Source organism: Berghia stephanieae, chromosome 10, assembly GCF_034508935.2.
Source record: "Berghia stephanieae isolate SIO BIC M18660-M18661 chromosome 10, UCSD_Bste_1.3, whole genome shotgun sequence".
Lineage (NCBI taxonomy): Eukaryota > Metazoa > Mollusca > Gastropoda > Nudibranchia > Aeolidiidae > Berghia > Berghia stephanieae.
Window position 1 is genome coordinate 37,602,028 of NC_088369.1, and position 17,500 is coordinate 37,619,527.

Sequence of the window (17,500 nt, forward strand, 5' to 3'; positions counted from 1 at the left end):
CCATACTATCTTATAGGGATCTAAGGAACTAAATTTTCCTTTTCAACAAGGACTTATTGAGTCAAAGAGGCGAATGCAGCTCTGTCGATGGAGCCTGAAATTCGTAATTCTTACGATTTTTTTTCGTAATACTAATGCAGGTCTGCCTGTAGGTGGGCATCGATGCCCATTGATCCTTGCCCCCCCCCCCCCCCCCCCCCCCACCCATGGCGTTTTGTCCTTGGGTGTGGTATTGTACACGCAAGTTACCCCGACTCGATATTTTTTTGAATTGAAAAAAAATGAGCTTTTAATATAGCGCAATATCCATTAAATGTGTCTCAAAGCGCTTTACAAGGGGTCCCTGACCAACAGCAACACGTACATGTAGAAACGAGACATACCGCTGATATAGGAGTAAAGTTTATGAGGTGCTGGATGGAGGTTTTATGTTGTGAAAAAAAAAGTTAAGTAGCACAAATAGGCGTCTGTCAGGCGATCTGAAATTTATTGTGTAATGGAACTAGGATTCCGTGCTGCCTACTAAGGAAATGAAAGAAGATGAAAAAAAAACAAACCCATTGTTAAGTGCATTTATTGTGATGAAACCTCGGAAATAAAAAACAGAACTGCAAATATTTAAATTTCTCTATTAACCGGATGTTTCGGACTTTACTAATTCAAACTAAAATTGAGAATACCAACATGAATTCTGTTATTGCGCTTTAATGAAATTACCACCTGTTCTGCCCGTCAAATAAAATTTTACGAACACACACAAATATATGTAACCTTATACGTTGTATAGTCTTGTCTGATTGAAAGAATTGGATCCAATAAGTCTGATGTCACGCCGCCTGGCAACGGCGGCCATCTTGGTTCTAAACAAAGAAAATCATTACTTTTTTATTTTCATGCTGGCTTGAACTTTTCATTATGCCTTGTGATCAGAATGTGTAAAAGTCAAACATTGTTAAATTTATGTTGTTTGTTTTTTCCATCTGGATATGTTTTATGCTCGCCGGGAGAAATGTTTCATACGGCGTCGCCATTGTTCCGATAGTTTAGAGCCAGTGTTACTAAGTTACCACGCGTCATTAGGAAGGAAGTGACGTTACGACTGTTTGAATCCTATTTAGTGAGAACTAATCATCCAACTACCGGTCTAAAATCAATAACATAAAGACCCAAGTGACGTCACTTCATTCTTTCTACATCGACCGATCCTTTTATCCGAATTCCACATAAATATTATTATTTGTATTTGGTTGTCCATTGTTCTTCAATGAATTTTTAAAAAAATTATCTGCTATAAGAGGTTTCTTTACGATAGCCATCAATGTTTATTCAAAGAATCCCTCTATCCCCCCGGCCCCCTCCCTCTCCCCTTCCTTTCCCCCATTTTTACCGTCGCCAGGTCTACCCGCCCCTCAAAAGACAGCAAGAGAAAAAAACCCCTGACGAGACTGCAGGAGAGGCTCATCAAAAGTTGGGGGCCGAATGCCTACCCTTTCTTCTTCGAGGTAATGTGCTATGTTTATGTGTGTTTTGGGGTGTCGCGCGCGCGCGCGGTGCGTTTGTGTGTTTTGTGGCAGAGAGAGAGAGAGGAGAGAAAGGTGTGTTAGTATGTTTGTGTGAGGAGAAAGATAGAGGGTTGGGGTGGGTGGAAATGGGTGTGAAAGTGGGGAGAGAGAGAGGATGAGAGAGAAGAAGAGAGAGAGGAGAGAAAAGAGAGAGATGAGAGAGAGAGAGAGAGAGAAGAGAATATGAATGAATTATTATGTCGGAATGTGTGTTTGTGAGTGAACGTCTCTGTGTGTGTTAGATTGTATGATGTTTGTTTTGTGGTGTCTATGATAGAGAAAGTGAGAGAGAGAGGAGAGAGAAGAGAGAGAGAGAGGAGAGAGAGGAGAGAGAGAGAGAGGGGAGGAGGGAAAGGTGTGTAGAGAGGAGAGAGAGAGAGGAGAGAGAGAGAGAGAGAGAGAGGAGAGAGAGAGGAGAGAAGTTGAAGAAATACAGTTTAATCTTCGAGTGTTTTAACAATGTCAAAATATTGACTGAACCTTTCAACGTCCTCAAGAATGTCAAATAATATTGACTTAATATTTCAACTCCCTCGGTTCACCCATCATAATATGCGTCCATTAATTTAAAAAACCCTAAACAAATATTTGATTATTGATAATACAGAACTGCGTACAATGGATTCCTGATACTGGCAACACCCACCCGACCCCAGATCACTTGGTTGACTTTAAGCAAGGTTCATTTTATCATTAAAATTATTAATGGAACACATGTGTTGCAGTGAATGACATAATCAGTCGAATGGTGAAAAGGTTGTGGGAACTGAGTATTGCCAAGTTTAGTTAGGTCAATTTTTATCCAAAATGAGTTCTTGTCATAAATGATTATGAAACCAACCCTTTTTGTACATCTTCGAGAAATATCAAAAGCTTAATTTCACTTTTAAATATTTTTTACAGCTAGTCAAGATGAAAAAAGTATGCAAGTTGATAAAAAATTGCTGGATACCTTTCCTATACATCTGATCATATCTTCATGAAAAATCACCCGATTTACTTCAAAATAAAGATTAAAAAAGCTCTGGTGAGCATATTCTTCAGAAAATGAAGAGAAAAAAAATGCAAATCCAAAATTTTTCACCTTCCTACTGATTATATCATGCACTGACACATTTAAATAAAGAACAAAACGTTTTTGGACCAAAAGAGGTTGGCAGGTACAGCGCCGCCAAATTGAGCTAGGCAGGGCGAGGTGACTTGTTCAAGGCCACACATCGCAGCGGCAGATGATCGAACTCGGTTGGGTTTCGGGTACAAGCAAAGACCGTACCGCGAGCCAGGCTCTCCCCCCCCCCCCCCCCCCCCCCCCCCCCCCCCCCCCCCCCCCCCCCCCCCCCCCCCCCCCCCCCCCCCCCCCCCCCCCCCCCCCCCCCCCCTAAACGCGACATCGTTTGTTTTAACAAGGCTGATGCTTTCCGCTTCTCATATTATTAAAGGTTAATTAATTAGTCTACCGATCTTGAAGCCATAAGCACTTTTAATGATTAGTTGTGTGTGTGTGTGTGTGTGTGTGTGTGTGTGTGTGTGTGTGTGTTTATATGATGACTTTAACAGTGCCAAAAGAGTAGTTATAAGGTCATTTCTCCTCCCTCCCTCCCACCTTTTTCTTTGCAAATTCCCAAAGTTTCTGCTCCTGCTCATTTCACTTTTCTGAATTAAAAATTCACCCCATATACCGGAGCATACTCAATGTCTCAATTGTTTCTATGTTATATGTTTGTGTGGAGAATATTGGCTATTAAGCTTAACTGCTGGCTAAATACTTCCCGTTGGTTGTGTGTGTTGGACCCGCGGTCTCCAGCAGTCGGTGAGAGAAGGCTCTATTAATGAATGACCTGGGTTTGAAACGAATTTTTTTGGGTTCGTGGATAGCTCATACGATAGAGTCACGCTCTCACCGGCCAGGTGGAGTTGTCGTACCAATAAGGTCGCAGGTTCAAACCCCATCACCGCCGCTATTTTTATTCTCTATTGTCTTCTGGCACTTTTCTACTCACTTCATCTCTTGTTGCTCCTGCTCATGACACATTCTACTAGTCTATGGCTTCCTTCCATAGTACAATGTATAATATATCTGAAATAATACAGAGCTTCAAAAAATGCCACTCTAACATTTTCTCGTTTTTCTCCTCCCCCTTCCTCCCCCTTCTTTCCAGCTGCCTCCCAACTCCCCTGCCTCCGTGACGTTACAGCCCGCCCCCGGTGATACTGGAAAGGTCAGTAAATAAAACCGTTGTCTATTGTAGTAGGTATGTCTATTCTATACATGATAGTGTTCTGTTGTGTTACCTTTTATGATATTAATAATGAATTGTCTTGCGTACATTTGTGTGGATACAGACACACTCACACACACTCACACAAAATAATTCTCATACACGAGCTCGGACACACACCAACGCGCACGCAGAAGCACACGTACACACACAAACACACACACAATTCTTTTTTTTTTTTATTCTGTCGTATACTGGAGTGACTCATTTCATATTCTCGAATTTAGAAACAAAAAATAAAGAATACAATAATAACAATAAAATTCCCTTTATTCGTCCCAAGGGGAAAATTTGTCTCTAGGGTCTATTCCAAGGGAAAACTGGAATAACCCAGTTGTCAGCCGCAATGCAGCGCCGCAATTTGAGCTACGGCGCAGTGACTTGCTCAATCAAGGCCACACAGCGCAGCGGCGGGTGATCGAACTCGGTACCTTTCAGGTTCGAATCAAAGACCGTACCCGCTGAGCCACGCTGCTGCCCCTTTAAACGAATGAAAGAAAAATATGACAAGACCTCGCGATGGAAAAAAAGATGCTAACCCCCAAGCACGTCAAACAGAGTCTCTAACCCGACACTTAATCGAAGCCTTAGGTTTGAACAATTTTTTTTTTGGTCTAGTTGGGTCTAAGAGAATGGGCGGACTTTTGTCGTAACAGCCAACGTCAATGAGGACGACGCTGGATAGTGAGTCAGTGGGGGATTATATTTCAATCCATCGATATAATTCGTAGTAAAAGATTTCTGCTGGAATGCCGTCCGTGTCTTCCAGTGAAAGCTAAGGCGTGAGGAAAATAACGGCTTTTTAACTCACCCAACCCTAGAGATTTTTGCTAATTTTCAAAAATAAGCATGTCGACAAATAGTTTTTATAAACTACCATTAACATGCAAAAACTAAAAACATTAGCTTTGATACCACGCCTATAATTTGTCTCAAAAAAATGTAATAAATAGGCATGGGGTAAAAGTAACCCCGGATAAACTACGGATATAGTCGGTGTTAGGGTTGAGTGAGTTAAAAATGTTCTAGCTGTCCTTGTTCCGTATTGATGAGTTGATTCTTTAAAAATAAAAGATAAAAGTATTCCTTTTTTTAAAAAAAGACAACAGGGGAGAAGCTAGATAGATATGTGTATCCTTTTGAACACACACACACACACACACACACACACACACACACACACACACACACACACACACACACACACCAAGCACGTCAAAAGAGTGTCTCTAGCCCGACACTTAATCGAAGGTTTGAACAATTTTTTTTTTTTTGTCTAGTTGGGGGATTATATATCAATCCATCGATATAATTTGTAGTATAAGATTTCTGCTGGGATGCCCTGTCTTCCGGATAAAGCCTGAAAAAAAATTCCCGGCTTTTTAAAAATGTTCCAGCTGACCTTGTTCTGTATTGATGAGTTGATTTTTTTGAAAAAAGATGAAAGCATTATATTTTTTTAGACAGTTAAGGAGAAGCTAGATTGATATGTATCCTTTTGCAAACAAACACACAAACACACACACACACACACACACACACACACACACGCATAAACACACAATTCTTTTTAAATTCTGTCGTACACGCTGACAAAACGCATTTCATATTTTCGAATTTGGTAAAAAAAAAAAAAAAAGATTGAGAGAAAGAAAGAAAGAAAATTGACTAGAACTCGCGATGGAAAAAAAAAGATGCTGACCCCAAGCACGTCTAAACAACAGAGTCTCTAACCTGACACTTAATCGAAGCCTTAGGTTTGAACTATATTTGTTTTGGTCTAGTTGGGGGATTATATATCAATCCAACGATATAATTTGTAGTATAAGATTTCTGCTGGGATGCCCTGTCTTCCGGCTAAAGCCTGAAGGAGAAAACGGCTTTTTAAAAATGTTCCAGCTGACCTTGTTCCGTATTGATGTGTAGAATTTTTTAATAAAAAAAGATGAAAGCATTATTTTTTTTTAAAAAAGACAACACTTAAGGAGAAGCTAGACATATGTGTGTATCCTTTTCTATGACTTAAGGGTGATAGAATTTTATGGAGAGAAGCTTTGCACAAAATATTAGATATTTTATGAGAACAATTGTCAGGAATTTTTATTTTAGCAAAGGGCATCCTTGTTCCAGGCCATTTGTTGTTTTTGTTTTGTTTTGTTGCGTTTTGTTTTGGGTGTTTTTTGGTGTTTTTTTTTTTTTTGTTTTTTTTTTTTGCTTTTTTTTTTTTTTTTTGTTTTTTTGTTGTTGTTGTTGTAAATTCTGGTTTGTCAGTGCACAGTAGAATTATCCATATCAAGTATCCATCATAGTTATTGAAATGTCCGCTGTTTCATCATTAGGAGATTTGGGGGGGGGGGGGGGGGGGGGGACGTTCAACAGTCGTGACGTCACTTCCTCGTAATGACGCATGGTAACTTAGCAACTGTTTCTAAAATATTGGAACAATGTTAGACGGCCTTGTGAAATGATTCTCCGACGAGCTTAACAGTGTATCCAGAGGATAAAATCATAAATCTGATTATGTTTTGACTTTTATGCATTCTGATCACATGACATGTGAAAAAGTTATAGCCAGCATGAAGAGTAGAAATTACCGATTCTCTTTGTTTAGAACCAATCTGCTCGTTGCTGGACGGATGTGACATCAGACTGTTGAATCCTATTGTACTTGTTTCCGCTTTGAACCCTCGCTGTATCACACTGGCACTGTTTCATATGCCCTTTTCCAGGTCCCGCTCTGTATAAATAATCAAGAACTGAGATAAAACTATTTAATCTATGTTAATTTCAAATTGTTCCACGTTCCCATCCCATCCCCACCCTGCCTGCATCTCTCTTTGACAACGAAAACCAATCGTGTTGTCGTCCTTTGCTGTTGATGACGTCATCAGCCGTGTGGCGTGGACTATGAGCTGAAGACATTTGTAGCTGACAATATTGATGAGAAACCACACAAACGGTAAGTCTACAGTCTTGCTGTGCTCAAAATAAAAGAAAAACTTTTTTTAAAAGGCCTTAAACCTCTTCTTCTTCTTCTTCTTCTTCTTCTTCTTCTTCTTCTTCTTCTTCTTCTTCTTCTTCTTCTTCTTCTTCTTCTTCTTCTTCTTCTTCTTCTTCTTCTTCTTCTTCTTCTTCTCCTTCTTCTTCTAATATTGTCGAGGATCACTCTACAGTTTGTAGGGTATTACATTGTGAACTTGTTAAAACTCTACACATAATACTACTCTTATCACTTAGAATATAGATTTATAAATCCATATGACCTCCATTTTGGCAAATAGTCTTAAACCAAGGACTCATTTAGATGACCTCTTTGAAGTCTTAGGCTTGAGAATTTTGGACGAGTTGTTTTTCATCTTAATCTGTGGATATTTAACTTAAACTGACAGAAACCAGCATCACTCAAGACTTGGAAACCCGCTACTGCCTACACAGTGAGGTACCTAAGATTTTGACCAGACAACTCGTCCTTCAAATATCGATCGATTAAAATGACCCTTATCTTGAATCTTCGGTTTGAGACTTTCCTCATATTGTCTTTATGTTTGAAATGTTTACCCCCTCCTTCCACAGCAATTCAGTCCGTCTGGCCATCCGTAAGTTGACGTATGCCCCAGAGGAACCCGCCCCACAGCCAAACGCCGAGGTGCTCAAGGACTTCATCATGAGTCCAGGAAATATCAAGTTGGAGGCCTCGCTTGATAAAGAGGTGAGTGTGTTATGATGGAGAGATGTATCATGGGGAGGGGGGGGGAGGTGTCGTAGTAAGTAGGTATGTGAAATCTTATTTATTACTTCGTATTTGTATGATGTTTGCTTATGATGGAGAGATGAACCCTGCTTCTTGGGGAGAGGGGGGGGGGGGGGGGGGGGGGTTGTCGTAAATTATGTAGGCCCACTCTTATTTAGATATATATATATATATTATAATATATATATATATATATATATATATATATATATATATATATATATATATATATATATATATATATATAGATATATATATATATATATATATATATATATATATATATATATATATATATATATATATAGATAGATAGATAGATAGATAAATGAAGCGTTGTGAACAAGTGGAATTTCGCTATACAAGTGTGTCTTTGTGTGTTTTACTCGTCTATCTATGTTTACCTCAAATATATTCTTATATTATGGCCGTTTTGCCTTTTTCTTATTTCCATTTCCGTTTATTATCTCCCTTGTAGAAATACTACCACGGAGAAAGTATTGCCATCAATGTTCTAGTCGACAACAACACTAACAAAACAGTCAAGAAAATCAAGATTTCAGGTAAATGCTTTTACTAGACATCATTGTTCCAATGACGTCATCAAAGATGATCGAATATAAAATCAAAACACTTTTTTTCTTCTTCTGGACTCCCACTTTCCTATTTTTACCAATATTTATTATGTTGCTTTTAACAAGTACAAGGCAGCTCCAACAGTATTGGCATTGAAATATCACTATCTGAATTCGCTTCAACAGTCGTAATGTCATTTCCCTCGTAATGACGCATGGTAACTTAGTAACTGGCTCTAAACTATCGGAACAATAACGGACGCCCTTATGAAATAGTTCTCCGACGAGCATAAAATCGTACCCATAGGAAATAAAAAACGTTAAAAATCTGATCATGTTTTGACTTTTACACATTCTGATCACAAAACATGAAAAGTTCTAGCCAGCATGAAGTATAAAAAGTACCGATTTTCCTTGTTTAGAACCACGATGGTCGCCGTTGCTGGGCGACGTGACATCAGACTATTGAATCCAATTCGGAATCGACAAGATTTGAAATGGCCAAAATTGCATTTTGTTCAAAGTTAATTTCAAAGTAGAAGCGTGGAAAGAATAATGTCATTGACGAAGTTTTGGCCGTTTTTACGCTGTTTTAAATTTAATTTGGGTCTCTATTATTGCCTGCGAAAGAAATTTATGAAAATGTGACTGGACGGGTCTTGGGGGAAATATCCGAAAACTCCTCATTACATTACAGACATGCCCAGTTGAATAAGTTAAAAGTTAGGAGTCACAGTACTAAACTGTTGTAGGGCATGGGAGTTTGGGTCCGTGTTGTCGCAGCGACTAAATTAACTCACTCAATCATATAAATTTTTGCTACTTTTCAAAATTGGAGAAAAAATGTAGTAAAAATGAGCATATATATAGTATAGATAGTGCTATTCAATTATAATAAACATGCAAAAAAAAACCTAAAAACATTAGCTTTGATACAACGCCTATATTTTGTCTCATAAAAATGTAACAAATAGGCATGGGGTAAAAGTAACACCGGGTAAACAACGGATATAGTCGGTGTAAGGGTTGATTGAGTTAACTAAAGGATTTGCTCACAGCCCACTTGTACTTATTTGCAGGTCAGATAACTTAAATAGGTATGGTCTCATTGTTGTATTGGAAAATACTCTCAACCCAACGTAAAAAACATTGTCCATTACAACAATGATATTAAATGGGGCCCAAATTTGCGTTGGGGCATCAGACCTGTTAATCCGTGCACCTATCTCACTGTCTTTGATAAATATATTGAATAAGAAATACGTTTAGCAAGTCTGCTTTTGAGAATAAAATTGACAGTTCTGCTAAAATCTGGAGGTAGTTGTTTTGTTGGGGTTTTTTTCAATAGAAGTAGATTGGTATAAATCAGATTTACATTTCTAATATTTTCTTTAAGGATTTTTAACACACTTATTTCCAGTTAGAAAGGAGAGGGGGAAAATGCCTTAATTAAAATCCTATTCTTGGGTTTTTATATTTTGCCCACTCCCAACCAACAACAAAAGCATTACAGGATACAGAACTCACTCTCAATGAGCTGGCGTCCAACACCATCGTACTTTCCGAAAACAAGTCATTTTCTGTTTCATTTTAAAACATATATTTATTTATTTATTTATCTATTTATTTACTGATTTATTTATATAATTCCTTTTTTTTTTTTAATTTTTTTTTTAAGGTCAATATACCTATACCTGTTTATTGTCGTATTTAAAAGACGGAGATAATTCTAAATTGGCAAAGTAACGACAAACATTGGGTGTCTCCCATTCCTGAGGTTAAAAAAAAAAATTAAAAAGAAGTAGATTGGTTTAAATCAGATTTACATTTCTAATATTTTCTTTAAGGATTTTTAACACACTTATTTCCAGTTAGAAAGGAGAGGGGGGGGGGGGGGGGAAATGCCTTAATTAAATCCTATTCTTGGGTTTTTATATTTTGCCCACTCCCAACCAACAACAAAAGCATTACAGGATACAGAGCTCACACTCAATGAGCTGGCGTCCAGCACCATCGTACTTTCCGAGATGGAGATTAAGTGAGTCGTTGGTTGATGGAAAACATAACTCAAAGTTGCCATACGCTGTCAAATCACTTGTTTACATGTTTGGCTATATTTTTTTTACTCCAAATATCGATGCATTAAGGTTAAGATGACCCTCAACTTAACAAAACTGTTAAACCTAAGACTTCAAAGACTCTCAAATTGACCCCCAAAAACTTCGACTTCTAAAAATGTTGTTTTAAAATTGAGGGTCATTTTAATTCAGCAATATTTGAAGTAGAAAATTTATGGCCAATAATGTTAAAAAGTGTTTGGACAGTATTTGGCAGAAGTCAATATGGTGGCTGCCAATGTGGCTATAAATATAATGTTATCTCGTCGGTTTTCATTCATTCAGTGTTTCTATCTCTCCACTCCGTGTCATTTGAATATTACGTATTTTGTATATAAATGTATAATATTATCTTAACATGTGAAATATGGAATATAATATTGGGATGTACCTCACACTGCGTGTCCACTTTCTGTTTGTCAGGATTGAATATGCACTGCCCATAGCAGGGACATTTTTGTTTCAGTGAATGACATAATCAGTCGGCTGGTGAAAGGGTTTGAACTGATATATTGCCAAGTTTAGTTTGGAGGTCACTTTTTATCCAAAGTGAGTTCTTGTCATAAATAAATGATTAAATCAACTTTTTTTTTGTACATCTTCGGGAAATGTCAACGCTTAATTTCACTTCTAAATATTTTTTACAGCTAATGAAGTTGAAAAAGTATGAAATTTGAGAAAAGTTGCTGAATACCTATCTAATACATCTGAACATAACTTCATGAAAAATCACCCGGTTTACTTCAAATAAAGGTCAAAATGCTCTGGTGAGCTTATTCTTTCAGAAAATGCAATCCAAAATTTTCACCTTCCGACTGGTTATTTCATGCACCGACACATATAAGTGCCATACCACAAGACCACGAAGACCGCATTATCAATAAAGTAAAAGCAATAATAATAATAATAATAATAATAATAATAATAATAATAATAATAATAATAATAATAATAATGATAATAATAATAATAATAATAATAATAATAATAATAATAATAATAATAATAATAATAATAATAATAATAATAATAATAATAATAATAAAGGAAGGAAGGAAGAATTGCTTGAAACAGGAACTGTTCCCGACAATCTGACAATAGCCAGTGGGCACCCGGTATAAGTTTACTTGTGTAGGCCTGTTTTATTTCATTTTAAAAGAGAGTACTAGTATCTATCCTGCAACACACGCTACTACTAAGCCGTATCACTTAAATTGCGTCCCTTTTGTTTTCTTGTGCACACGTCACAAGGGATTCCCCCGCCATATTTTTATTTTCTGATCAAGGAATTTTTACAGGATACGTGATACGGCTTACGGCCTGTTTTGCGAAAGCTGAGTCAAGTCCTAGTCTCAGCGCAGTGTATATAATAAGTATGGTAAAATAACTTGATTTTATATCACTGATTTATTTGACATGAATATAGTATTTATTGATTTATGGAGTTTTCACCGACTTGATATATATAATTATATTTATTGTCTGTTTATTGTCTACGACGCCCACGTACCATGAGTTATGGGGCATATAAATATATTATATATGTGTCATCGTCAAAAACACGCATAAAATATTTATTATGTCACGAAAACCATCACAGATTTATGTTATATGTTATTATTATTATTATTATTATTATTATTATTATTATTATTATTATTATTATTATTATTATTATTATTATTATTATTATTATTATTATTATTATTATTATTATTATTATTTTATACGTGATATTTTCGTCTTATCCTTGTCATTACGTATAATATTATTTATCGTGTTTCGTTATGATTGATGGTCAAAGCGTTGTTTGTTTTTGTTTTTGTTTTAAATGTCTTGTCACCGTATTGTGCAAACACTGTATCTGTTTCGGACGCTTTTTGACCTCAAAGACTGTTTCTATGTGTCTATATATTATCTTATCTCACAATTCATTTCCACTGGGACTGACCAACGAACGAACATTCACCATTTGTGGAATGTAGTTTTTCACAGTTTTTTGTTTGTTTTTTTTTGTTTGTTTTTGTTTTTTGTTTGTTTTTTTTTTTGTTTTGTTTTTTTTTTTTTTTTGGGGGGGGGGGCGGAGGAGGGGTACTTTTTGTTATCATTTACTGATATGATTGTTATATAAATGATTTATTTCAATATTTAAAAAAAAAAAAAAAACAATTTTTAAGAATTATATTATTACTTTATTTTCTTCGCAATTATATGATTATGATTTTTGTTTGGGTTTCTTGATTCCAGTTCATAGTAGTACTGGCAGATGGTACCTACATCATGATTCGGTTTGTTTGGGTTTCTTGATTCCAGTTCATAGTAGTACTGGCAGATGGTACCTACATCATGATTCGGTTTGTTTGGGTTTCTTGATTCCAGTTCATAGTAGTACTGGCAGATGGTACCTACATCATGATTCGGTTTGTTTGGGTTTCTTGATTCCAGTTCATAGTAGTACTGGCAGATGGTACCTACATCATGATTCGGTTTGTTTGGGTTTCTTGATTCCAGTTCATAGTAGTACTGGCAGATGGTACCTACATCATGATTCGGTTTGTTTGGGTTTCTTGATTCCAGTTCATAGTAGTACTGGCAGATGGTACCTACATCATGATTCGGTTTGTTTGGGTTTCTTGATTCCAGTTCATAGTAGTACTGGCAGATGGTACCTACATCATGATTCGGTTTGTTTGGGTTTCTTGATTCCAGTTCATAGTAGTACTGGCAGATGGTACCTACATCATGATTCGGTTTGTTTGGGTTTCTTGATTCCAGTTCATAGTAGTACTGGCAGATGGTACCTACATCATGATTCGGTTTGTTTGGGTTTCTTGATTCCAGTTCATAGTAGTACTGGCAGATGGTACCTACATCATGATTCGGTTTGTTTGGGTTTCTTGATTCCAGTTCATAGTAGTACTGGCAGATGGTACCTACATCATGATTCGGTTTGTTTGGGTTTCTTGATTCCAGTTCATAGTAGTACTGGCAGATGGTACCTACATCATGATTCGGTTTGTTTGGGTTTCTTGATTCCAGTTCATAGTAGTACTGGCAGATGGTACCTACATCATGATTCGGTTTGTTTGGGTTTCTTGATTCCAGTTCATAGTAGTACTGGCAGATGGTACCTACATCATGATTCGGTTTGTTTGGGTTTCTTGATTCCAGTTCATAGTAGTACTGGCAGATGGTACCTACATCATGATTCGGTTTGTTTGGGTTTCTTGATTCCAGTTCATAGTAGTACTGGCAGATGGTACCTACATCATGATTCGGTTTGTTTGGGTTTCTTGATTCCAGTTCATAGTAGTACTGGCAGATGGTACCTACATCATGATTCGGTTTGTTTGGGTTTCTTGATTCCAGTTCATAGTAGTACTGGCAGATGGTACCTACATCATGATTCGGTTTGTTTGGGTTTCTTGATTCCAGTTCATAGTAGTACTGGCAGATGGTACCTACATCATGATTCGGTTTGTTTGGGTTTCTTGATTCCAGTTCATAGTAGTACTGGCAGATGGTACCTACATCATGATTCGGTTTGTTTGGGTTTCTTGATTCCAGTTCATAGTAGTACTGGCAGATGGTACCTACATCATGATTCGGTTTGTTTGGGTTTCTTGATTCCAGTTCATAGTAGTACTGGCAGATGGTACCTACATCATGATTCGGTTTGTTTGGGTTTCTTGATTCCAGTTCATAGTAGTACTGGCAGATGGTACCTACATCATGATTCGGTTTGTTTGGGTTTCTTGATTCCAGTTCATAGTAGTACTGGCAGATGGTACCTACATCATGATTCGGTTTGTTTGGGTTTCTTGATTCCAGTTCATAGTAGTACTGGCAGATGGTACCTACATCATGATTCGGTTTGTTTGGGTTTCTTGATTCCAGTTCATAGTAGTACTGGCAGATGGTACCTACATCATGATTCGGTTTGTTTGGGTTTCTTGATTCCAGTTCATAGTAGTACTGGCAGATGGTACCTACATCATGATTCGGTTTGTTTGGGTTTCTTGATTCCAGTTCATAGTAGTACTGGCAGATGGTACCTACATCATGATTCGGTTTGTTTGGGTTTCTTGATTCCAGTTCATAGTAGTACTGGCAGATGGTACCTACATCATGATTCGGTTTGTTTGGGTTTCTTGATTCCAGTTCATAGTAGTACTGGCAGATGGTACCTACATCATGATTCGGTTTGTTTGGGTTTCTTGATTCCAGTTCATAGTAGTACTGGCAGATGGTACCTACATCATGATTCGGTTTGTTTGGGTTTCTTGATTCCAGTTCATAGTAGTACTGGCAGATGGTACCTACATCATGATTCGGTTTGTTTGGGTTTCTTGATTCCAGTTCATAGTAGTACTGGCAGATGGTACCTACATCATGATTCGGTTTGTTTGGGTTTCTTGATTCCAGTTCATAGTAGTACTGGCAGATGGTACCTACATCATGATTCGGTTTGTTTGGGTTTCTTGATTCCAGTTCATAGTAGTACTGGCAGATGGTACCTACATCATGATTCGGTTTGTTTGGGTTTCTTGATTCCAGTTCATAGTAGTACTGGCAGATGGTACCTACATCATGATTCGGTTTGTTTGGGTTTCTTGATTCCAGTTCATAGTAGTACTGGCAGATGGTACCTACATCATGATTCGGTTTGTTTGGGTTTCTTGATTCCAGTTCATAGTAGTACTGGCAGATGGTACCTACATCATGATTCGGTTTGTTTGGGTTTCTTGATTCCAGTTCATAGTAGTACTGGCAGATGGTACCTACATCATGATTCGGTTTGTTTGGGTTTCTTGATTCCAGTTCATAGTAGTACTGGCAGATGGTACCTACATCATGATTCGGTTTGTTTGGGTTTCTTGATTCCAGTTCATAGTAGTACTGGCAGATGGTACCTACATCATGATTCGGTTTGTTTGGGTTTCTTGATTCCAGTTCATAGTAGTACTGGCAGATGGTACCTACATCATGATTCGGTTTGTTTGGGTTTCTTGATTCCAGTTCATAGTAGTACTGGCAGATGGTACCTACATCATGATTCGGTTTGTTTGGGTTTCTTGATTCCAGTTCATAGTAGTACTGGCAGATGGTACCTACATCATGATTCGGTTTGTTTGGGTTTCTTGATTCCAGTTCATAGTAGTACTGGCAGATGGTACCTACATCATGATTCGGTTTGTTTGGGTTTCTTGATTCCAGTTCATAGTAGTACTGGCAGATGGTACCTACATCATGATTCGGTTTGTTTGGGTTGTTTTTTTTTTTCTTCTTTATGGGTGTGTGTGTGTGTGTTTGTGTATGTGTGTTTGTTTGTATATGTGTGTTTTGTTTTTGTTTTATTTCTTTTATTTTATTTTAATTATTTGTTTTTCGTTTAAATCTTTATACTTTTCTTTATGTTTTGGTATAGATAGTATGCGCTTTGGCTAAGAAGCTCAGAACATTGCCATCCGGAAGTATAACAAACGAATACACAAAACTTTTTTGTAACCATGAAATTTAATGGTCTGGATAATACAGTTAAGTGAGAATTTCTCATAAACGTGGATGGCAAAAAAAAAAACGACAATAAAGACACGAGTGACGTCAACTTTATTCTATCGATAGCTGTTTGACTTTGATGTCAACCAATATTATTTGACTCGGACTCGGGTTGGGTTGGGGTTTTTTTTCCCGCCACCACGGAGCCAAAAGTGATTAACACAGCGGGATGGGGATGGGGGGTTTGAGGGGGGGGGGAGAGAGAGAGAGAGAGATAGAGAGAGAGAGAGAGAGAGAGAGAGAGAGAGAGAGAGAGAGAGAGAGAGAGAACCTGGCGAATCCTAATGTTTATCTAAGTGGTCCCATTCACGTCCTTCTAGACCTAATGTACTGCGGTTAATTTTTCAAACATTTTTGTTAAAAACTCAATTCTTTTCAATACTTCGTTAGAGATGGAAGAAATTATATATTATATAAATTTTTTTTTTATGATATACTTTGCTGTTTGGCTGTAAGAACAATTTTAAAAGTTAATGATGATGATGATGATGATGATGATGATGATGGAAATTATGATGATGGTGATGATGATGATGATAGTGGAAATGATGATGATGATGATGGAAATGATAATGATTATGATGATGATGGTGATGATGGAAATGTTGATGATTATGGAAATGATCATGATGGTGATGATGATGATGATGATGATGATGATGATGATGATTATGATGATAATGGAAATGATGATGATGATGATGATGGTGATGATGGAAATGATGATGATTATGGAAATGATGATGATGATGATGGTGGAAATGATGATGATGATGATGATGATGATGATGGAAATGATTATGATGATGATGATGATGATGGAAATGATGATGATGATGATGATGATGATGGTGGTGGTGGTGGAAATGATGATGATGATGATGATGATGGAAATGATGATGATGATGATGGAAATGATAATGATTATGATGATAATGGAAATGATGATGATGATGATGATTATTATAGAAATGATGATGATGATGATGATGATGATGATGATGATGATGAGTATGCATGCATGCATGCGAATGATAAAAAATAAAAATGACCAAAAGACCAAACCCGCCAACTACTACAAACATTTCGTAAAAATACGAATTTTTCTTGTCCTAATTGACAATTATATAAAGATCTTTTATTCAATAAACTTCTCGAAAACATCAAGTTTTGTTGTCAGAGATAGTAAAGAAAGGAGTTTAAAGCGTTAATTTAATGCATTTAAACACAGATATTGGTCATTGCTCAAAGTGGTTATAATGTCTACTGTCTTATTATTACCCATGAAAACTACGATTTTTTAAATCCGATTTCAAGTTGGCAGGTCTACGAAAGACATTCTTACAAAGCAAAGATATTTTTATTGGAGAATCGGTTTCAGGCTATCAAATATTGTTTTTTCTAGGTTTTAATTATTTAAAAAAATTAATTAAAGGTAGCTTCGGCATTTCATTAGGGGCAACGGGAGATAAGGACTTAACTTATCAGAAAACTTTTTTTGGAGCTCGAAGAAAGGGTCACAATTAAGCAAAAAGATGATGATGATGATGATGATGATGATGATGATGATGATGATGATGATGATGATGATGATGATGATGATGATGATGATGATGATGATGATGATTTTTATGATGGTGGTGGCGGTGATAACAAT

General features: G+C 36.9%; 2 protein-coding genes across 2 annotated transcripts in view; both read left to right on the top strand.

Moving 5' to 3' along the window:
* Window positions 1–17,500, top strand: part of LOC144981074 (beta-arrestin-1-like) — a 265,024-nt gene that overhangs the window by 121,777 nt on the left and 125,747 nt on the right.
* Window positions 1–17,500, top strand: part of LOC144955937 (beta-arrestin-1-like) — a 38,951-nt gene that overhangs the window by 12,665 nt on the left and 8,786 nt on the right. The window contains 6 exon segments of the mRNA XM_078886197.1: window positions 1,397–1,423; window positions 1,425–1,502; window positions 3,722–3,781; window positions 6,733–6,800; window positions 7,415–7,550; window positions 8,071–8,155. Of these exon segments, the coding sequence (XP_078742323.1) occupies window positions 1,397–1,423; window positions 1,425–1,502; window positions 3,722–3,781; window positions 6,733–6,800; window positions 7,415–7,550; window positions 8,071–8,155 (454 nt within the window).